The 23,122-nt window shown below is 42.1% G+C and overlaps 2 protein-coding genes across 2 annotated transcripts; both read right to left on the bottom strand.

Annotated features, from left to right (window-relative positions):
• Positions 1-844: 844 nt before the first annotated feature.
• Positions 845-11,869, bottom strand: LOC309669806 (glutathione S-transferase). Its single transcript, XM_082480579.1, has 7 exons — positions 11,804-11,869; positions 7,973-8,079; positions 6,837-6,888; positions 6,460-6,592; positions 5,218-5,359; positions 2,045-2,176; positions 845-1,184 (listed from the first exon to the last, which is right to left on the bottom strand). The coding sequence occupies exons 2-7, from the start codon at positions 8,057-8,059 to the stop codon at positions 1,062-1,064; spliced, it is 669 nt and encodes a 222-aa protein (XP_082336705.1). The 5' UTR covers positions 8,060-8,079; positions 11,804-11,869; the 3' UTR covers positions 845-1,061.
• Positions 11,870-13,331: 1,462 nt separating this feature from the next.
• LOC309669807 (glutathione S-transferase-like) lies at positions 13,332-18,831 on the bottom strand. The gene is made up of 6 exons (XM_082480580.1): positions 18,729-18,831; positions 17,721-17,772; positions 15,967-16,099; positions 15,032-15,173; positions 14,036-14,167; positions 13,332-13,706 (listed from the first exon to the last, which is right to left on the bottom strand). The coding sequence occupies exons 1-6, from the start codon at positions 18,813-18,815 to the stop codon at positions 13,587-13,589; spliced, it is 666 nt and encodes a 221-aa protein (XP_082336706.1). The 5' UTR covers positions 18,816-18,831; the 3' UTR covers positions 13,332-13,586.
• Positions 18,832-23,122: the final 4,291 nt, after the last annotated feature.

The following is a 23,122-nucleotide window of genomic DNA, read 5'->3' as shown; positions in this document are numbered from 1 at the left end:
GTGGCTTTTCTTATGCACAAGTTGGAAAAGGGGTTAACTTTGGTGGGCAGCAGTTCTGGATATAATGGTTGACTGTTTTTTTCTGCCTAATCAGTTTGACTCCTACTGAAAAAAAAACTAACTACAAGGAAGAATAACTTACGACACTTTTCTTAAAGGTGACAGTGATGGTTCCCGTGAAATTAGGGTAAAGAATCTGAAATAGTAGTGAATGCTTTAAACACTGTTGAGAGAAAACTAACTGTTTTACCGAAAAGATAAGCAGCCAGTGCAGTTCTCTTTACAACCATTTAGGCAGTGACTTGAGAAGGTAGAATCTTAGAAAAAAACAATCAAGCAGCATTTTCCTCACTGTGACCAAGCAAGCAAAAAGCAGAGCAAAGGAATAGATGGTTTCAATGGATGAAAACCACATCAGGCTAATTAAACACATGTACTTTGATCTTTCAGCGAACAAAATCTCTTCTAAGAGATTCATATGGGGATTAAACAAGTTTCTTACTTTTGCCCATAAACCTATGAGGATCATGAGTTTTAATTTTTTTTAATTTTTAAAATGTTTATTTCTGCTTTAAACGGCAGCTCTGAAAGTACAGAGGCCGCAGTGAAATACAGCAGGGGGACAGTGAACTTTAATCTAGGAGACCACCTAGAAAGCAAAACCAGAAGATTCTAGGCCTGATATTAAATTACTTCCCCATTCTTATGAAGTGGCTCTTCTCTCCTGCAGTTTATAAAGCCAGGGGGAGGTCGGGTCAGTGTTTCTGAAGTACACTGAAAGCTACAGCTGAAACATTTTACCCTACCAGGCAGGTATTGTAATTAAACAAACACAAAATATCAGCATATTTTATTTCATGTAATTGTTCCATGAAATGACTTTCTGGACTCAAGAGGTCCAAATCAGACTCTTACTCTAATTTAAAAGTGTATACTGTTTCGGCGATTTCTATGTGACTGGCTATATGATCCAAGCTATAGAATACGTCTATGCAGTTTACACTTACAAGGCACAGCTCTGGTAATATACTACAGTTGTATTATCTTCAGCAGCCACATGATTAGATATTGAATATCTTCCTCACAACAGCAATATACTTCTCATCTGTTGGTGGCTTCCTCTGGCTGCCAGGCTGCAAGAATTTTTTGATTGTTGGAATGTTGCTTGTTCTTCCTTTAAAAGCCTGTACGAAGCATCAGTAAATCCAATGAGAGTCAGGAAATTATAATTCCAACCTTTATAGCTTAAAAATCAAGTGACTTGGATTCTAACTTCTCAGACATACTTATTAAACAGAGAAAGGTAGTAGCTCCTTATAGCCAGCTCAGCAGTCTGCATTTTCCATTAAAAAGAAGGGCAAAACCATACCTATAACATATTAGTCTTTTTTGAAAATCCAGGTGTGAATATTCTGATCTGTATTGCTGGTGCTATAAAGTTTACCTTAGTTTCCCAGATGGGGATGGGAGAAATTACTATTAAAGAGTTAAGATTCATCTAGTAAAGGTGGAATAAAGAAAAAAAAAAGCAAAACCCACAGTCTGAATCTAAATCCTGCAGATATATTTGGGTAAAAAAAAGAGGCAAGGACAGGAACGCCTCAGTGCAAAGCACATGGAAGACAAGACATAGAAACTTAACAGCTCTTGTATATGATTTCTTCAAAATACAATTTTGTTAGCAAAAACAGAAGGATGGGAACTGCAGACACACCAGGCCACAGCCTTCCACTCCTGATGTTCACTGCTGTGTTTGAAGACATGAAAGTAGCAGTTACAGGACCAAACTTGTAGTGTCAGTAAGTGAATTCCTGCCAGCTGAGGACAGCTGGGAAAAGTAGATCTGAAAAAAAGTGAGCGCCCAGCAGCTCTGGGTGAAAGGCAGTGTGCATGTGTTCAGGCTGTTGTAGTCAACAGAAGTAGACCAGAGAATCGTCAGTACCATAGTACAACGGTTCAAAAGATTTAAACATCAATTACCCTTTAAAACTGGGCAGTGGCATTTGTATGTTACATCCCACATTGAGATCAGATTATTACTAACCTTTAGCAGAGGGAATGCAGACAGTATATCAGGCTTACATTCTTCTACCATTAAAATGGCTTCCAGCAGATGGATGTCTGCGCAGCTTAATTTGTTGCCAACAAGATAATCATGCCCATGGTCTTTTAAGGCCTACAAAATATGAACGGATAAAAAAAGTCATATAGGATGTAACAATTTTATCTGCATCCTTCATTACAGACAGATTTCTACAAAAATACACAGCAGAGGAAATCCATGCAAGAATCTAAAGAGTTAGAAAGTGACAGGTATTCTCACAACCAAAAGTTAAATCGGAACTCATGTTTCAGTGTGCGTGGACCTATCACTCACTCTAACCTACTGCACCAGGTAAATGTAGCAAGTCCAGTCCCACAAGAAAGACTTAAATCATAGAAAAACAACAGGACCAATGTAACTGTAAGAGGTAGTCAGAACAGTTTACCAGTAGTGTACTTTGATTAAATAACACGACGACAACAACAACAAAAAAAAGTCAAGTGAATTCTCAGATGTTTCAGCAAATTTGAGACTGCTGATTATAGTTTGAAACATGTCAGGAATGAAGGAACACAGCCCTTCCACCCTTCATCATATACACAAAGATTCTTTCAGAGCAAACTGTTGATGCCAGAATTGTAGCCCACCAAAGCTCCTCAGCTGCAATAGACAAGTTGTAGTGAATGTTGCAGCACGGTTTCAGAGCAGTCTATCACCCTTGTAGCAGAAGCACAAGGAAAGGTATCTGTGCCTAATATACTCTAATGCTACACTTAAACAACTAACAAATATGCACTAAAACTAGGATATCGGTCTGTGACATTGGAAACCAATTCCTTATCCAGTCCCATCGGCCAATTTTACTATAGAAGAGGCAGTAACCTCTGACAGAGGCAAGGCTCATACCTTCATGCTGTTATTTCCTATACTGCTCTAACAAGGTCCACCACAGTTTGTCTATCAAAGCCACGTGGAAACTCCCAAACAGAGCATTGGAACCCGATTGCCTGCAGTGCTTTATATTACCTTTTGCTGCCCTAAAAGTGAAGTCACTTTAAAGTGAACACTCATAGCTGAGGATATTTTCTGTGAGGATTGTGTAACACGTGAACTGCAAACCCTGCTAAGCTGAACCAATGGAAAACTTAAGCAGCTGGTACATGTCTTGGTTTAACCCCAGCCAGCAACCAGGACCATGCAGCCACTCGCTCACCCCTTTTTTCCCCCAGAAGAGTGAGGAGAAGAGGGAGAAAAGAAGGGGTGAAAAAAAAAACCTTGTGGGTTGAAATAAAGACAGTTTAATGGAACAATAACAGAAAAGGAATAATAATAGTAATAATAATTATGGTAAAAAAATACACAAGACACAAGCCACTCTCACTGCCAAGTTGCCCAGCCTGACCCAAGCAGAAATCATGGCCACTGGCCAACCCCCATTTATATACTCAGCATGACATCTATGGTACAGAATATTCAGTTGGCCATTCCATTGTTCTGTCTATGCTCCTTCTCAGCTTCTATGGGAAGCTGAAGAGAGTCCTTGAAAAGTATAAACATTGCTTAGCAACAATATGCATTATTGACATCCCTGTCACAGCAATCACTAGAAAGAAAAATATCTCTTTCCCAGCTGAAACCAGGACAGTACAGAAGGAAAATTATTAATCATTCTAACAAAATTAACTAAGCTAAAAATCACGGCAAAGTTTAGTTGTGTCTTTACCATAAGCAAACAAGGATTATTTTAAAGATTTTCCTTCAGTCAGCATACATGCTACAACATATCATAACAGTAGTTTATGCCACCTAGGCACAGGTTTGGAGAATAGTGGTGTGTAAATTTGCTTTTTTATTTCTTAATAACTTAAATATTTATGTTATCAGACTTCAAATCTTTGAAATATTAACGTCTGCAATCAATCTCTCTCAGCACAGCCTTGCATTGGTATGGCAGTGGATCTATATGAATTCTGATTACAGGATTGCTGGTTTATGTCATTTATGTGCAAATTTTTTTCACAGGGCAGCCTCTGTGGGTTTCACTTGTGCAATTTAAGGCTCTGATAAAGAGGCACATGAAATTGCATCAAGTCCTGTATTTTTTGAATGGAGTTCAGATGCCTGTGAACCAAGGATTCAAGCTAGAAACCCGGCTCAGTTCTGAAACAACAGAGCTTTGTACTCTTGGCACAGACTTCTGAGGAGAATGCTACACTCTGAAAAAGCACTGTGAGAAAGTCTGTGTAGTACAAGCATACAAGGTGCAAAAGGTAAAGTTACAAACAGAAGTAGGATAGTGAGATGAGGATCACAGTTGGCTCAGTTCAAACAGGAAAATGTTAACACCAAAACAAATTAAAATATCCTAAAGGGAAAAACAAAACAACAGAACAAACAGCAAGTTGGTAGAAAATGGCAACTCAGTAACGTCCAGGCTATGTTCCAGCGAGAAGCAAAGAACAACCCGTCCCCTCCTGACCAACTCTTCCCTGGCCAAGAAAGACTCCATGTGCTCTATGGGGGTAGCAAGCATACCAATGCTTTACCTCAAAGCTCATTAGAGGATAACTCTTTATTGCATGCTAGCCAGTAAATAATTGCTTTATGCTTTTAAGCTTAAATGGCTTATAGGGACTATAGTGTCCCCAACATCTTGTTTGTAGAGGCTCTTTGTGCACACCTAAGGATGCCCAAATAGCGATTCAGACAAAGACAGTAATAGTCTGTAAGTATAATATATTTAAGCAATGGGTTTGAAAAAGATCACAGAATTAGGTCCTTAATTATAAAGCATAATTATATTTAACTTTGCACAGCAACAGTATACAGACTTTCAGGCAATAAGTTCTGAAGGCTGGCACAGGTATTTAAATGGTGCATTTATGCAAAATACGAGGAGTTATCAGCCACTAAGCTAGGTTTTAAAAAGTAAGATCTGCTCTTTGAAGAGTCTTAAAGAAGACAGCAAAGATACTCAGCACTGGGACCAGCCAAATATTACTTTGTGGCCCTCTTTTCACGTTGCTGAATACTGGCTCCACCATACAGTTCGAGAGTTGTACTGTCACTTGGCCTTCTGGAAAGTAGGTGCATGGGGCCAGGGGAGTGTGGTGGTGGGGAACCTGTACCCCAACTCTACTGTCTTTGTGGACTACTGGTGATTTATCACTTACCTTCTCATAAACAGGAAAGTACCTGGTTGTAGCTCGTTCAATGATTAAGGCGAGATTCTTTTCTTTTGTGTCAGCTGGTTGAAAAGGGAGATACATGATCATTCCCATCAGGTCTGTTGTTCCCTCCACGTACATATCAATCCTGAGACAAACATTTTTTATTCAACATTTATCATTTGAACATGCCATTTCAGTTATTCTCCTGAAATACAATGCTGAAGTGATCACTTGAGTAAAACGCTTATTAGTGAATACAACATAAGACACCAGTTTGTTTTCATGTTCTTCCATTTTGATTCCTGGTCAGTTTGTTTCAAATGACAGATCTTTATAAAAAGGCTCACAGTGTCTGCAACAAGCAAGGTATAAATCAGTCTCTGCAACTAATGCATGTAAAGTGGAGTTCACACTGTTTTCCATTGATAATCTATTCATCTATGCTGTGGGAGAAAAGACCACATTGGCAAACCACGCTAGAGAAAAAAAAGTAATTTTGAGGTCTAATGATAAAAGCATCCTGGCAACAAATGGCTGCTAATTGCCAGTTCAGACATGCCAGTCTATAATAATCCCCACAGTCTCTGGACTTGGTCCTCTGTTATCACAGAATAAACACTTAACAGTAAGCAGTAGTCAGTCAGGGTAAGGACTTAATTGAACTTTTGCATTACTTTTTTTTTTTTTAAAGAAAGAGTAAACAAGGATTTTTGCTTTTGCATTAATCCTTTAATTATGACAATGGAAAGTATCCACAGTTTAAACTAATATTAGGAAAATATTGGTGTAACTTTCAGTAGCATTAAGCCACTAAACATGTATTTTTTTAATCAGCTGTAAAAGATTCTTTACATTTTGAAAAAAGGAAATTAGAACACTTAAAGACACTTCATTTTTTCTTCAGACAGCTGTAGTTTTTCCTACTGTTTTCGAGATTAAAGAGAAAAATAAAAGGCACACTTAGCCTTCATTATTGTATTAAGGTCCTGCAGTTGCCCAGGAACTTACTGCACTTCTGGTCTCTTGAGAAATCAAATAAGCCTGAATGGGGCCCATAACATTCTCATTATGTTGACAATTAAAAGTCATTTACCAATCACAAAGTCCATTCACCTCATTCCTGGATCTGAGGGGACAAAGCACTGGCAGATGTATATGCACCTTTACATGCCGATATTTCGCTTCTCATATATATTAAAAAGCATGGAAGAGTATAAGTAAGGACACTATGCACTGTTAACATACCAGGCTCTCTCCTTCAGGTCTTTTCCATAGAGGTTGTACTTTGCTGCTATGTAGCTAAGGATGGCTCTAGTCTGCACCATCTTCATCCCATCAATCTCCACCATGGGCACTTGCTGGAACATCAGGACTCCATCTAGGGAAGAAAAAGAAGCAAACTACTCAGGCTGCTGCAGTACTATGCTGAATCTGAGAAAGAGACCTAGTAACACGTCAAGACATTTCCAATTCTGAGGGATGAAAGCATTCACAAGCAAGCAGGTCTCTCAAATCTTCTCTTTACAGGTCACGTCATATTGGAGGTCCTACAAAAATCTCACCTGCTGTCCTTTTGTTATATTGGTGTGAGTATATGTTTAGGGTACAGTTTGCAGACTCACCATTGCGTAATTTTTCTAGGTCTTCCTTTGTTTCTATGAATTCTTCCTCAAACTGAAAAGCAACAATAAAAAACAACACTGTGTCACTCCAAAGGCAATGGAGAAGTGGAAGGAAGTCTGGAAGTTAGACTCCACCTCTGCACACTGTTCCCCATACTTCTCATGATTGTGTTGACCCCCTACTCCTACCCTTCATCTCTGCTACAGCAAATAACCCAGGACTATAGTGTCCCCAACCCCACAGTAATGTACAATATTTTACACTTCAGAAAACGCTTCCTCATTTTAAAGACCAGTCTACTTCCCTGCACAAACATTTAACAGACACCAAATCATTCACTTAAGAGCAGCTGATGCCACGTGAACTATTGAGGATTTTTAAATAAGTTATGCCTCTGATACACAGCATTTATTTCCCTCTTTCCCCCTGCTGGCATTTTTTTTTTTTAAATGAGAAGGACATTTGAATGAGGGCAAGGTCTTTATTTCCTCAGCACTCATGCTCTGCAGCTTCTCTGTCAGCAACATTCACAAGTGAGCACCATTTAAAAAGCTTTTTTTTTCCCGTGGAGTATAAATAGTTTCTGAGAAAATAGTTTCAAAGCACCATATTCAAACAAAAACTGAGTGTAGAAATTAAGAGGCCTTAGGATGGTTTTCACCTGATGTGAATCTAGATAACTCCCCTACTGCCTTCAGGGCAGGTCTGTTAATTTATCCTACTCAGGTCCTGACCCAAAGAATGAAAAGCACTTTGTTTGGAGATAACATTCTAAAGTTTTTAATGTGGTAGCATGGTCTTTCAGTGGAGATCATGAGACACAGGGAAGTAATGAGCATTCAGAAAAAGTCAGAGATACACAGTTTTAGTCTGTAGCAACAATTTAAGATCTCATCTTACAGTACGTTCAAAAATGACAATTCTCTTTGTATGTTAAAATCTTTACTGTGCAACTATTGCTCAAAGAATATATTAAATACAACATGAGAGAGTGTATCACTGAATCTAAGCATTCTGCATCACAGTACGTGACGTTGTGCATATCTCTAAGCACAGATGTAACTGGGAAACCTTTCCAAAGAATACCTATTTTAATCACAGATTAATCTGATCACTTTGTAAAAAAGATACAAACCTCAACCCCGGCTGCTGCTAACAGCCATCGGATTGACTCCATCTTCCCCCTTCCCTTGGTGTAGTGCAGCTTGGGTTTCCCCGCCATGATTTCAGAGTTCTTGTTTCCTGATAAATTCAAGATGATGATCTTAGAGGAAGCATTTTTAAAATTAGCACTTAAAATGTTACACTCCAAACTACTAAATACATTGGATGAATGTGAAAGTAGAAAGGCAATCAAGGCCTAGATACTTGGGCCTGATGAAACTAAGTTTCCTGTGGATTAGTGGAAAAAAAGAAGTACACACTAGCAGAATAAGCAGCAATTCAAAAAAGAATCATAACAGAATGTAATAAGCATCTACTAAATCATATACATATCTTTAAAAATATTAACATAGGTTTAAGAGCTCATGAGAGTTTTACAACCAAAGCAGAACCGTAAGGTACTCCTGAGTAAATACATTTTTAACCTTGTAGCAATGCAATCTCTTCAGTAGATGTTGGGTTTTGTGACAGCATCCATGTCATACCAGACTTGAAAATGTACTATGTCAAATGACTTACTTCAGAAGAACACCAACCCAGAGACAGCAATGTTATTTTCACCTCTCTTGTTATGACATTTCAGAGCCCTGTGCTCCTGTGCGTTCACAAACATGGGCTTACAAGAGCAACATATATTCCAGCATATATTTCACCAGGCCTGCTGACTTCCATATTTAGCTAGTTCTGTTTTGACCATTAGCCAAATCACAGTATATCCATTATAGAGAATGTGGACTGACTTAAGACCCATTCCAATTTTATGAACAACAGTTAAACTTTAATAGGGATTTACATCCTATTTGCCCTGAAAACTTAACTTTAAAATCAAAATCAAACAAATGAGACCTTGACCTGTGTTGAGCAGATAAAGTCCCCAGCAGCAGGGGGCTGAAGACAGCCCACTGGATGATGGCACTGGGATGAAGCACTTTGTCCTTTCAAATTTCACTAACAAGTGCTGTCACATGTCATAGTATGAAATCGGCAGCTGATGTGAGCTTGCCTGGTGCTGGAAACAAAGCTAACACTGTACTCTGACTGCTAATGTGTCCCAGAAGAATGAAGCAGATTTAATAAGAGGACAGAGTCACAGACTAACAGAGTGCTTCATGGTTAAGCTAAGGTTTTATCTGTTTACAGGCAGGCTTATTTATTCTTGCATAGACTTCACAGTGTGTAATTGAGTCACAAAATGGAAACTTTGGCCATAATCCCAAAGGCATCAATGAAGAGGCACAAGCAAACAGTCCAATAGTGAGATGGGAGGCTGCACCCATGGCCTTCTCTACTTAAGTCCTTTGGGTTGCGTGGTATCTTCAATAGGCCCTATAGCAAACAGCCATTGCTCTGCTAGGGGCTGGACTCACAGGGGAAACCTGGTGCCCCAGTCCAAAATACAGGTCTTCAAAACTGCTGCTCAGCTTTTTTGCCAAAAAGGCCAATGGAATCCTGGGCTGCATAGGGAAGAGTGTGGCCAGTAGGTCAAAGGAGATCATTCTCCCCCTCTACTCTGCACTGGTGAGGCCACAATTGGAATACTGTGTCCAGTTTTGGGCTCCCCAGTTCAAGGGGGACAGGGAACTGCTGGAGCGAGCAAGTCCAGCGAAGGGCAACTAAGATGATTATGGGACTGGAGCATCTGCCTTATGAGGAAAGGCTGAGAGAACTGGGACTCTTTGGCCTGGAGAAGAGAAGGCTGAGGGGAGACCCTATTATGGCATACAAGTATCTAAAGGGTGGGTTGAAGGAGGATGAAGCCAGGCTCTTTTCAATGGTTCCCAGTGACAGGACAAGGGGCAATGGGCACAAGTTGGAACATAGGAAGTTCCGTTCAAATACATGGAAAAACTTCTTTACGATGAGGGTGACAGAGCACTGGCACAGGCTGCCCAGGGAGGTTGTGGAGTCCCCTTCTCTGGAGATTTTCAAGACTCAACTGGATGCAGTCCTGAGTAATGTGCTCTGGCAATCCTGCTCTGGCAGGGGAGTTGGACTAGATGATCTCTAGAGGTCCCTTCCAACTCTGAAACTCCGTGATTCCATGATTCCACCTAGCCCTGGCAATGCCTACATACCCAGACACCTCAGTTTCTTGCAACAAAGCTGTCCTGGTACATAAATATGTGCTTTTTAATAAAAAATTGATTATGTCTGGATGGTTTAGAGTTGGCATCTAGTCTAGAGCTGCCGGATGCCTAGCTAGATTCCTAATACCTGAACAGCAATAGGGCACAGAAACAAGGCATTTAGATACTTGGCCTTGATGTCCTTGTGCCTTATCACAGCTACTTCACCAGGCCCTACACATAGAAGACTGTGACCTGTGCTCCATTTCTAGTTCCTGTAAGTGCGTGAGTTACACTATACCAAGTGAAAGAGCTCTCAACCTTCCATACTTCAAAAATACTTCATTCCCTAGTGCTCAGAATGTAAATGACGGTCTCAGCTCCACTCCATCACAGAGGAGAACTGCACTTGGTCCCTCACAGACCACTCTAACCTCCAGCACATGGGATCAAGGCCAGGAAACACACTACAAGGAGAGCCTAGCATAAGCAGAAAGAGCAAACTTCCCTGACCTCTACCAGAAGCAGAAGTAGAGCTGATAAAAATCAGCCCAGCCAGAGCCCTCCTTGGCATTGTCAGCTCAGTGCTCCACTCCAAGCAGCTGGGAAAGCTGAAGAGCCCCTCAAGTGTCAACAGAAAAAAAATCCAGGTATCAACATAACCTGTCCATGACAGTTCCTTGTGGGAATTGGCCAAGGCTGAGGCTTTTTGTACAAGTAAGAAAAAAACTTACATTTTCCTGGAACTGCACTGCTTAAGGACAGACTTCAGGGTTTAGGCTGAACACTTACATAGGGTTGCAAAGTACTTTGGTGACTCTCTTACTGTTCTGCAATGAATATCCCTTTGTAAAGCAGTGAGTCATGAAAGAATAGCAAAGTTGGTAAATTATCTTTCTTGATTAGCAATAATGGACCTGAAATCACAAGCTTTCTGGATGCTCTAGTGCATCGGACCTTCTTTGGACCTCAGCCAGGCAGCCATCAGAGTGACAGCTACTGCTGAGATCACTGCATTAAAAAATCACACTATTTTGTCCAGAACAATTCAGGCACTGGCCTTGCAGCGAGAAAGCAAGCTCATAATCTACTGGAAGATCTTAAGACTTTCCTCCTAATTGCATGTGGACCCCAAAATTGTTCCCCGTGATGCTTTGCTCCCCGCACACAGCCTGGCACCGGGCTGCTGGCGCAGAATGACCTTACAGCCCAGGCCCTGCGCCCATGGAGCCCGGCTGGGTCTCCACACCGCCTTAAGACTAATTGCTCACCGGTGTGTGGTTTCTACCGGGACTCAGGCCAAGCCCGGATTCAGAAAGCGTTCCTCCCACCGCCCGGGCTAGGAGGAGCGTTTGAACGAGGCGAAAGGCAAATGGCTCCTGGTGATTTACAAAGTTTTTAACTTCAAAAAGCAGTTCCTCTTCAGGTTCCCCGCTGATCCCACCCAGAGCCCGACACGAACCCCCTCCCACGCACACGCACCCGCCCCGCCGTGGGTCCCTGCTGCAGGGGAGCGCCCGGGGGGACGGGGGTAACCCCTGCACAAACACCCTTCGGCGCTCAAGCACGTTCCTCAAGTAAAGACCGGTCTGTCACGCACCTGGCCTGCCGCCCTCCCGGCAGGGGTCCCGGCTGGCCGCCCCCAGCCCCCGCACGCCACGCTTCGCAGCGAAACTCCCCCTCCCCCTCCATCCCCGTCCCGCAACAACCCCCCAGCCCGCCGCCGCCGTCAGTACCCTCTGCCCGAGCCGCACCGCCGAGATTCCCCCGACTCAGTCAGCTCCGCCCGGGCTGCCCTCACCGCCCGGCCCGCCCCCGGCCCGCCAAGAGGCGGCCGCTCCTCCCCTCGACCTCCCCGGCTCCTGCCCTCAGTGGCCACGGTGGGCGGCCTCCCCGCTCCCGCTTTCCCTCAGGCCTCGGGGGCGGCACTGTGGGGCACCGCGGCCCGGCTGCCCGCCGTTAAATCGCCTCCCTAAAGCCCTACAAGCGTAGCTGAGGGAAACCCCACCTCGGCCTTGTCGTCCCCCCCCCCCCCCCAAGTCTTCTGAAGCGACGTTTTTTCACTGGGCTGGCTTGGAGATCGGCGGGGGTGCAGCAGCTGCACCTCAGAGGGACATGGCGGCCGGGGCAGGAGGGAGCTGGAGAAAGGCTTTGAGGGCGCTGAGGCGGCCGTGGGGTCACAGCGATGGTGTGACAGGGGGAGAGGCCTGGGCCGCAGCCCCGGTGTGAGGGGTGCTGAGCTGTCAGTGTGGCGGGGGCCGTGGCTGTGCATGGCCAAAGGCCTGGGTCTGCGTACAGGCTCCCCCAAACCACCCAGGAGCTAAAAACCAGGGGAGGTCCCACGGCAAAGAGGCGGCAGCCACGGACGAAGTGTCCGTCTCCAGTTTCTGACTGTTCAGCAGCTGCAAGCGCTGCCCAAATGCTTCGGTGAGATGGGAGGGAAACAGCTCCAGCAGCAACTCTTAATTAATATGTGCTCTGCTGCAGAAAAACATTGGGGTTTTTTTCTGTTCTTGGTGGTAAAAACTGGTTCCAGACGCAGGGCGTTTCTTATAAAGGAGCCACCAGTGTTAGCAAGAGTTTTAGTGCCCTGAGTTTGCCCAGCTTAAAACTGCCAGTAAGAGAGCATTGGTTGGTTTTAGTTGCATTTACATACTTGGTTGAATTGGTGCTTAAATAATATACATATTTATGCGTTCAACTGTTTTGCTAGCCTCTCGGTAGTGGAGCTTGATTTAAGTGAGCATAATGTACAACATACTTAATTGAGTTTAATATAAAGTGAATAAGTAACATGAAGTCCTGCATTTCAAGGTCTCACTGGCACCTGACACTGATCTGACTCCTCCTTCCTCAAACAATAAGTTTTCGACTTTTCAGTTGGTGACAAACATAAATTTCTAAGTCAGCTCTGCAAAGTGCTTTTAGCTGCTGCAGCAGGCCTTTTTTAAAAGGAAATAGTAGTGAAGCTGCAGTACAAGAGTTTAAATGTCTAGTGACAAAACAGAGGTGCAGTAGGACCTCTAGTCCCAGCATACTCCAGGTTAAGTTCAAAGGAAAGCTGAATCCAAACCCATCATCCCCATCAAACCAGAACCTGCAGGCTTTTCCTGGCATTTCCCAGAACAGATGCATCACCCACTAAGCTCTCTTCATTTTCCAGCAACTCTTGGGAACGCCAGAAAGAGAGAACCAGAGAGCCCTGAGGTGTATAATTAGCAGCAAGAAGACGTTGAACAAACTGGTTTTGAGTGTCAGTAGTAAGACTTTATTTCAGGTAATCTCTTAAGTAATGTAAGACATCCTTTGTTGTCCAGCGTACCCCCTAATTCAGTGAACTATTTCATTTGCTGCTATGTTCGTGTAGATTTACCTTGGAAGTGCTTGCATGCAGTAGGCTAAAACCAGTCCTGTAGCTAAGGAGAGAGAGATCAAAACCCTTTTCACTATTTTCATCACTTTGCCACTATCAGCAAACACAAAGACAGTGAAATAGAGTTTGTCGGTTCAGGTTACTGCTCAGTGGAAAATTTTCATCAGTTTGGGTACATCTTTTTCCTGTAGTGGTGGTTTCCTCTGGCTGCCAGGCTGCAGGAATTTCTTTATTGTGGGGATATTGCTTATTCTTGCTTTAAAACTCTACAAAACAAAATCAAAACCAGCACTGTGCTTAAGAACCATGGTAACTGTCAGAATTTTAGATGTTATCCATGCTCTAAAAGTAACAGTATGGGTTGATCCTGCAGAAGAATCTATATGCTTCATCCTATTATGCTTTTCTGGCTATAGTGACAGAAGGTGGCAATAGCCATCAGTATTTGAGGCTGGCTAAATGTACATAGGATGTTTGATTTTGTTTTTGTCTTTCACTTCTTTCCTCACCCTCCCACTCTCCCGTATTTCTCAACCAGTTTAAATTGGTGGTCTTGCTTTGACTCACTGTCTATTGAAACTGTCCATTCAATTACCTGCAAAAGAGGAAATTTGGCGAGTATATCAGGCTTGCGCTCTTCTGCCATTAAAAGGGTTTCAAGTAATTGCACATCTGCCCTGCTAAACTGGTTGCCAACAAGAAAGTCTTGTCCATGATCTTTCAAAACCTAAAACCAGAGAACCAGAAGCTGATGTGATTATTTTTTTTTCTCTCTGTGTGACTTAATATGATATCTTCAAAGCAAGATCGCACACTGCATGGAGTTATCCTTGAAAGAAGGAAATGCAGTAAGAACATCTGTAGCACAAACGAATGATCTGAACACACTGCCATCCTATGCATAATTTATCGGTCCTTTCTCTTTTGGATTTCTTTTTGGCAGCTCAGTTGTACCTCTGTTGCCTTCACTCCTGTAGCTTGTGTAATCAGCGCTGCTGTGTTGAAGGCTAAGCTTTATGGGATACAACCATCCCTGCAAGTGTCTATACAGAATTTACAAGAAGGTTAAGTTCAGCCCAGGGCATAGTATCTTGGACTCTTTCAAATCATGGGCAGCTCCCTTACTTCTCACCTGTTTCCTCTTCAGATTTTTGGAATGTTGTGTTGGGAGCTCTGCACATGTAACCTCTGCCTCGTGGTCTTGAGACCCAGCTAATCCGTCCTCCCTTTTGTTACAGGAGGAGCTGTAATGCTTTACATAGCACGGATGGTTGAGGGGGCTCTGCGCTTCATAATGAAACTTTATGTGAAAGCTGATGCTATAGTGTCTTTTGTCTGAAACAACATGGAGACTGAAACATGGACATTTGGGGAGCTCCATGCGTCCTGGGTTTTTGCAGCTCTGCAGATTTGTAGTGCCTTCTGTCCCCTCTGTAGCGCCCTGTTTCCATCCTTGTCCCAGCCCCAGCAAAACTGTAGCATTTATATTTAAGTTTAATTTTTCTTCTCTGTTTTCCACAATAAAAATTGTGTAGGTCCAGGATGGAGTTTCAGGAAAACAGTATTAAGCTACTACATCTTTGTCACGTACCTTCTCATAGACTGGGAAGTATCTGTTTGTGGCCTTGTCCACAATAGTAGCAAAATGTTGCTCCTTTTTATCCGCTGGTTGGAAAGTATGGGTCAAGAGTAACTCATTCAGATCTATTACTGCTTCCACGTACATATCAATTCTGAAAGGAATAGATCCAGTTGGTCAAGTCAAACACAGTAGGTCTGGGTAGCGCGACAGCTACTGGCATAACTTGGAGCAGTTCCCCCTGGAGTACAGTGGCTTTGGGTGGGGGGAAGGGGAGGAGGAAAGTGCCTAAACAAAAACTGAAAGACTGTACCCCTTCTGTTTTTGACTAGGAGTGATACTTCTCTGTATTTTTTTTTGAACCTGAGTACAAAATTGGCATGTGTGTCATCCAAACTTGTGTTAAAAATCCAATCAGATATGGTAAATTAAACAGTAAGTCTATACAATTTCTAACAAATATCTTGAAGTGTGTTTACCTGTGATGATTAACTTGAAGCATTTAAAAATACTTCAGGTCATGCTCTAAGAGCCCTGTCTTTTAATAACAAGTTATTAATTCTAATTCCTGGTTACTCAAGAAGTTTTTTCTTTCCATCAATGACATTTCCCTGAATTTGATGTGGTGACAATGGCTCCTGCTGACAATTGCAGGAGAAAATGAAAAGCAGCGTCAGTGAGACCGTCTGCCCTCTGCACTCCTGACTTGCATTCTTCTGATTATTGACCTTTGATGTTCACGAACTCCCTTGCACCATCCTGCCTATCTAATCTGGCGGGTTGTTACTGTTGTAGACATCACCCACAGGCACAGTCAACATGCGCCATGTGAAAAGCTGCTGTATCACCCTGAATCGAACTGTGAGCTGTGAGGGGAGGTTCTTGTGTTACACAGAGAGATAGTATGAACTGTACTCTAACAAACAAAGGAGGTACTGTTACAGTACAGGGCTCTCTCCTTCAGGTCCTTCCCGTAGAGGTTGTACTTTGCTGCTATGTAGTTGCCAATGGCTCTGCTCTGCACCATCTTCATCCCATCAATCTCCACCATTGGCACCTGCTGAAACAGCAGGGATCCATCTAGGGAAAAGGGGACAAGACAAGGAGACATTCAGTCTCTGAATGAGAACCATTAGTGGGTGTTTGGCAAAGTAACCATCTGGAATATTTTTGATTCTTGACAGACTTCCTCATTCTCGTTACATGGTGTGGAGAAAATCTTACCATGAAGCCAAGAACCATTTCTTAGTGACATGTTAATAATGTAATATTATAGCAGTCAGCTTCTTGAAATTTCTTCAAATCTGAGGAAGTACCCAAATGCAGAACTTTCAGCAGTCGTACACTGAAAAAGACATGCACTGCATGGTCCTCACTCAGCTGGTTTCATAGAGGTTAATACAGATGAGAAGGACTGTAGGATCTGACCCATAATGAGCCAGTTTCTGTCATGCTTTGGTAACAATTATGGAAGTCTGGACTATTTAAGGGCTTGTCAACATATAATGTGAATATAAGTGCATATAATATTATCTTTGTGACTACTATATTGACTTCATACAATGACATACTTCTGTATGGGCATGAAGCAGGGAATAACGGGTGGATTTCAAGAGATTCCTGCAAGAGCCAAATATCACTTGGTAAGTCCCTTACTGGTCTGCAGAAGCCTATTCCAACAAGGAAGAAGTCAAAATACATCCAGGAACTGATCAGAGAAGCAAGTCAGAGTATTTGCTTTATAGAATCATATTTCTTGACTCAAATAACTGGTCAGCTCTGTCCATCTTTGTATCCACTGTAAGGCAAGCATGCAGAGAAACTGCCTGCTATTAAGGACACATTTTCATTTATGCTTGTGTCTCAAAATACTTTTTGAAAGCTGGCAGGTGGCAGGGGGATCAAGTCATTGTTCCTAAAGGAGAACAGGACTAGAAATGCCAACCCTGGCTCAGAGTTCTTTGAAAAGACAAGTGAACTGGAAGAGCACAGTCATGTAATTAGGTTTGGAGGGAATGTGAATATCGTGTCCACAAAGATGGAAGCTAAAGATAGCAAGGTGAGTAGTTGCCTTGGGAAACAGGAATGCATCAGAGGTACAAGTTAAACTCAGAAATCTGGAACTCTGTTTTCATACGAATATAAAACAACAACTTTGTAGGCAACCTAAAATGCTAATAAATTTCAAGATGGTCTGATGACTAAAATCCTGTATTGTTGCAGTACAGGAGGCAATGGGCACAAACTGAAACACAGGAGACTCAATCATCTGAACTTAAGGAAAGGTTTTTTTACTGTGAGAGTGACTGTACACTGGCACAGGTTGCCCAGAGAGGCTGTGGAGTCTCCATCCTTGGAGATACTCAAAACTCAGCTGGACACCATCCTGGGCAACTGGCTCTATCTAGGTGCCCTTGCTTGAGGAGGGAGGTTGGAGCAGATGATCTTGAGAGGTCCCTTCTAACCTCAGCCCCTCTGTGATTCAGTGCAGACTGAAGCAACTGGGTGGATGGTGCCATCTAACACACTGCAGTGTGCATCTGTGATACCTCATGTACAATTCAGTCTAGATTTTCTTTTTAAGAGACATAAGACTTCTTAGGTGTTCTAAGACAAACTATTGTTCTTTTTCTTGTTCTTATTCTTATTCTTACTATTATCAACATCATCATCCAATTATTAAAAAGTGAAGGAAATTTACCGTTCTGTAGCTTTGTCAGATCATCCTTTGTTTCCAGAAAACATTCTTCAAACTGCAGGAAGAAGAAAAGTTGTGTTGTCATTGCATGTTTTAGCTTCTGCTTTGCATGGGACAGTGAAGGCAGAAAGAGCTATGTTTTGGGGAATTTTATTTTTTAAAAAATAAATCAGATTTGGAAGTAATATCTTTAAAAACTTATTTTGCCTCTGTCACGTCCTCTCCTCTTCCCTCTCACATGTGATTCATATTTTTGCACAGGTAAGATTTTGGCTAAAACTGAGGTGACTGAAGGCACAAAACCCCGTCTGCTGAGCCGACGATGACCATGTCACTTCTATTGTCAGTGCTGGCAAGAGATGGTGCAGGCAGAGGAGAGGATGGGTAAAGTCACACTGCAGCATCAGAACTGTGTTATGAGTCCTTTGCCACAAGGTGGCAAAAGGAAGGACGAAGAGAAGAGATCATGTGCTGCATGCAGCTTTCTGGCACATTGCCCATCACCATGACAGAAACTCACAGTTCTTAAAACACACAGATCTCCACACTGCCTCTCCAATTTAATATCAGAAGCTGTTAAGAGGTAAAAACAATTACTCTTTGTTTTATAATATACAGTACCTTCAGGGGTAAGCTACATTGTAGTAGGCATAATAATTTTTTTGCTATTTTGGACATTGGGATTTAACTGAAGGTCTTCAGAATTGAAAGTACTCAGCCCCTGTGATGAGACGATAAGAAGCCGGGTTCTGCTGCTGTGGTTTTAAATTTTTTCTTTCACTAGCTACAGGGGAGAGGCATTTATAGTGCTACCAGTAGGCTTCGCACATGATGCTTGGAAGTGAAACATTAACTTTCCCCCCTGCTTAGGGTAAGCTAGTGGTCATTGTTGGCTTGGTCAGCAATGCACTAAATGCAGAACTTGAAACTGCTGGTCAGTCACATTTATTTTAAGGAACAGTAAAAATACATAATTGTCACATGCTCTTAGTATAACAAACAGAGACAAACCTCAACCCCGGCTGCTGCTAGTAGCCACCGTATTGATTCCATTCGGCCTCGTCCATTGAAGTAGTGCAGTTTGGGTTTGCCAGACATGTTTCTATGTGCCTGATTTCCTGCTATCTGGAATAAAGAAGTAAGTTTTGCAAAATAAAGATTCAGAATACTGGGTTTGAGTCTCTAACTCGTTCTCAAGCATTGTTCAAAGTTCTCTTGTTTGTAACAAATGATTTACGATCCAAGGCTCTCATCAAATTAGTACAGGAGATAAAAGACTGTATTGAGAGACTGCATTGTATCATTTTGCCTTACGATGTGTTTTACATGTGCAATTTAGTCATGCAGAGCTCTGTACTGAGAGTGATTGGCCCGTGTCAGAGAACAAGCAAATCAAAACCCATTTGCATCCCAAAGCGTTCTGCTCTGACCAATAAGCAGGATGCGCGAGATACACTGCTCTGTTTGTTTTGGCATTATCTCAGGACACAGTTTAATCAGATACACAATATAAACTGAGCAGTTGCTGGGCTTTCTCGAGGAGCCATTATGCTCCATTATAAAGTGACAGGAAGGATTTTTCTCCACCGTTGTAAGCGTTCAATCTCATTCACAACACTCCCTGCTCTTCTCATTTCTTCACGCAAGCACCTGAAGATGTGGAATTTAATTTTGTCTCTGGTAAAATTAGATTTGCCTTTATCACGGACAGAGCCAAAGTGCAATACTTGCTCTGTTCAATTCCCTCTCTTTGTTGGAATTCAAAGCAACAACAGTTGCTAGGCAGACCATCATCCTCCCCCAGAATCAGTAGGTGCACATCAGCAGCAAACACATAGACAGTGCCTAGTTTATACTAACTTTACAGTTAATAACATCGTGTCAACAGTAAAACTACAGCATTAAAGGCAGCAAAAAGCAAATGGCTACAAAAACACATATTCCCATTGTAAGGAACTTTTGAGATCTAATTTTTTTTTCTTAAATCTGTTCACCTAGAAAGCAGTTGATTAATAATTTAACGTTTAATGCACATAACTGTGTTAGTAAAGAAAGTACATACAAGTGTTTAATCTGTAAAACCCATTCACTGACTTATTTTCAAGTACACTAATTCACTAAGCATGTGCAAAATCCAGACAGCTTACCTTGTACACAGTGTAATTTACGCTAAGCTCTGAGTAGCTTTGACTCAAGATTATATAGGTCTGTAGCCCCTCCTACAAAGAGAATTGCAAACAGTTCTCTGCTGATGGGAAACTCCTATTTCTCAAATGAACAAAACCACTTATGTCTGTTTAGTCACTTCTCACCTACAGAAAATAAATTCCTGACTAATGCTGACTGTGTACAAATGTAAGATTCACAAGAGGTCATGATCACTGGGAACATCTGTGCCAGCAGAAAATTTTATGCTTCCTATTTTCATTGTTTGGCAACCTGCTGATTAAAAATAATTGGAACGGCTGAAAAGCTCCTAAGATTTAAAAAAATACTGTGATAGCAATCAAAATTTTATTTTACTATTTTATGGTTTTTTACTTTTAACAGATTGCTATTTTACATAAGTCACATCAGCTTGAATCCTTCATAAGCTTCCTTTCCTCCCTTAGTGATGGGGGATACTCCTTCAGGACATTTTTCTGCGGAATTTCATTCCTTGATATAGAAGGGTTTTTTTCTTTTTCTGTTAAAAATGTTTCCCAGAATTTGACCGGGTGAAAATGCATGCCAAAGAGAACTGTAAGAAACAGTAAATGAAGAGTGGCATCAGAAGACAAACTGCCCTCTGCACTCCTGACTGCTTTCTTCTGATAACTCTGTTGACTTCAAAGAGTCAATATAGCATAAACTCCCATGCACCATCCTGCCTGTCTAATCTATCTGGTTAATACTGTTGTAAACATCACCTGCGGGCAAGGTCAACGTGTTATATAAAAATCTGCTGAATCACCCTGAATGTAACTGTGAGCTGGGATATTTTGCACGTATGACACAGGGAGGTTGGATGAATTGCAGTCTATCAAACAAAACCCCAAGTTGTTACAGTATAGGGGCCTCTCTCCTTCAGTCCTTCCTGTAGACATACTTTGCTGCTATGTAGCTGAAAATGATCCTCATCCCATCAGTCTCCACCACTGGTGCTCCACATCTGGAATACTGTGTCCAGTTCTTGGCTTCCCAGTTCAAGAAAGACAAGGAACTGCTGGAGAGAGTCCAGTGGAGGGCTACAAAGATGAACAGGGGACTGGAGTGTCACTTTTATGAGGAAAGGCTGTGAGACCTGCTGGTTGGACAGACATGACTTACGACCCAGAATCTAGGATAGTGCAGGAGATTGAAGCTTTCCCCGCATAGACATGTGCACCGAGGTGTGTCTGGTAGCGTTTCACAAATCCAAAGTCACTCTTAGGTGGCTTGGCTGGATTAATCATTTGTAGGCCTGGCCATGATGATAAACTGTAGGAGGTATCCCAAGTCTAGTGATTACTTCTACAAAGACTTGACATCCACTGGGTCAGAGGACTGACTGCAAGGCACGAAAACATGAATTCAAGCATGAAAGTTAATCACAATGTAGACAACTTGGGAAAACTCATCTTACCTAACTTTGTAGACACCTACATCTATTTTAGCTATCTAGTCTCCGTTAAATAGGTCTAAATTAAGGAGGAATCCCTCATCATGCACTTGAGCAACAGCTGATATCCAAACTACTCAAAAGGATGCTTTCACAACTGAGACAGTTGAAAGTTTAGATGAAGGCAGTCCCTTCAGCCTTCCCTTAGGGGTAGGGGAGAGGAGTAGAAGTCTTCAGAGGGTGATTTATCCCAATACTGACATCTCTTACCCTATCAGAGGTATCCATCAAGATTCCAGGCAAGTCTTCATCAACACAGTTACTAGCCTGAATAAAAGTGAAAAACGTGATACAATCGGTCTCCTAACTTAACAGGACTTTTGGCAATGTCACTTCACCGAGCTTGTAAAATATTTTGGAAAATGCTATAGAAAGGTCATTTGTATCTTGCATGCCTGAAGGCATCTGATCTGATCTCTTAAGGATGTCTAGGTTCAGATTGACCATCCAGGAGTTAAATCTAGGGGAAATGTCAAACATATCCTAATAACTTAGGAGTGAATATTCAGCCCAGCTGCTGCTGCTGCCCACCAGCTTGTTTCCAGGTAGCCTTTTCCTTTAAAACTTGAAAAATTTTCCTAAAAAGATAATTTTTTTTTTAATTTGTATTTTTTCAGCCAAGATACTGACTTCTTGACAAAGCATTAGAAAATGTTTTGTTTCAGCAGGCTTGGTGAACTTTTCTCTCTATATAAAACATACCAGAATTATGTTAATTAGGGTTGGAGCTGTGTTCAAAATTATTAGCTGATATTCAAAATGTACTTGCAAGGGAAAGAGGTGCACATGCAAACTGTTGTGCCTAATTGTATTAGCAGAGGGAATAGGGTCTGTAGAGAAGGGAGCCTCATCTGTGGCTAACGAGACCTGCTGGAGTATGCCCAGCCCTGCCTTGCTGCAGAAAAAAAAGTGCAGCTCTGGTGTTTCATATTATTTAAAACAAAGGTCCTGCCTGTTGTTGTTTTTCCAAACTGGCGCTGCCTGTGTTCAGCCCACTTGAAAAGTGCAGCTCACACTTTATGCCCCATGAAACGTTTCTCTACACTGAATTACGCCCTCTGAACCCAGCAGGGTAAGTGTGCAGCGTAAACATATTTTTGGGTTTATAAGATGGTTACAAAAGATAGCCTTGCAGAGGGAAGAGAGAAATTAAAAGAAAGAAAATGTCCTTTTCTCCACTAATCTTCATGCTGACTTAACACTTAGCATCAGGTATATAAAGGGCATTAGGTGTTTTCACAAACATTTTGAAGTGCGTTACCTAGAAGCCAGCAGCTGTTCTCAGTGCTACTGAGCTTGAATTTTTTTCTACCATGATGGTTTTTTTTGCCAGCGGTTCCTTCCGTGATGGTTTGAATAACAAATGCAAGACCTTGCTTAAGCAAAACCAAAACAATTCTTTGATGTTCAGTGAAAATTAGTGACCATCTTTCTTTGGCTAACATCAGCAACTCCTGCCACCTCCATGTGAGGCAGACAAAGAGAAGGTTGTGAATGGGGTGTTACCTGCTCACCATTGCTTTTAGAGCTATCTCTCCATATAACAGCATGTTAAGCTTTCAGCTTTCCTTCTAGTTCCCTCTAGCTGGCTCCCTTTCTCTCTCTCTCCTGCTTAGTTTGTAATCTTAGTTTGTGTCTTCTTGGCAGATTCCAAATTGTCTCACTTACCTGTGATTACTCCCTATTTTCCTTGCCACACTTCCAGCCCCTGGACCTTTCTCCTTTCTGGATGTGCTTCTACCCCCATGGAGACAGTCAGTATCAT

The sequence above is a fragment of the Vanellus vanellus genome (assembly GCF_965231255.1).
Source record: "Vanellus vanellus genome assembly, chromosome: 3".
Taxonomy (NCBI): domain Eukaryota; kingdom Metazoa; phylum Chordata; class Aves; order Charadriiformes; family Charadriidae; genus Vanellus; species Vanellus vanellus.
Note: the sequence above shows the minus strand (reverse complement) of the source record. Positions and strands in the feature narration are given on the sequence as shown.

Excerpts from the sequence above, each read along its gene's own strand:
- LOC309669807 (XM_082480580.1), bottom strand. The coding sequence starts at position 18,815 with ATGTCTGGCAAACCCAAACTGCACTACTTCAATGGACGAGGCCGAATG. Across the intron at positions 17,773-18,728 it reads TAGCAGCAGCCGGGGTTGAG|TTTGAAGAATGTTTTCTGGA; the intron begins GTTTGTCTCTGT and ends TTCTTCCTGCAG. Across the intron at positions 16,100-17,720 it reads TCTGACAAAGCTACAGAACG|ATGGATCCCTGCTGTTTCAG; the intron begins GTAAATTTCCTT and ends CCTTTTCCCTAG.
- LOC309669806 (XM_082480579.1), bottom strand. The coding sequence starts at position 8,059 with ATGGCGGGGAAACCCAAGCTGCACTACACCAAGGGAAGGGGGAAGATG. Across the intron at positions 6,889-7,972 it reads TAGCAGCAGCCGGGGTTGAG|TTTGAGGAAGAATTCATAGA; the intron begins GTTTGTATCTTT and ends GTTGCTTTTCAG. Across the intron at positions 6,593-6,836 it reads CCTAGAAAAATTACGCAATG|ATGGAGTCCTGATGTTCCAG; the intron begins GTGAGTCTGCAA and ends TTTCTTCCCTAG.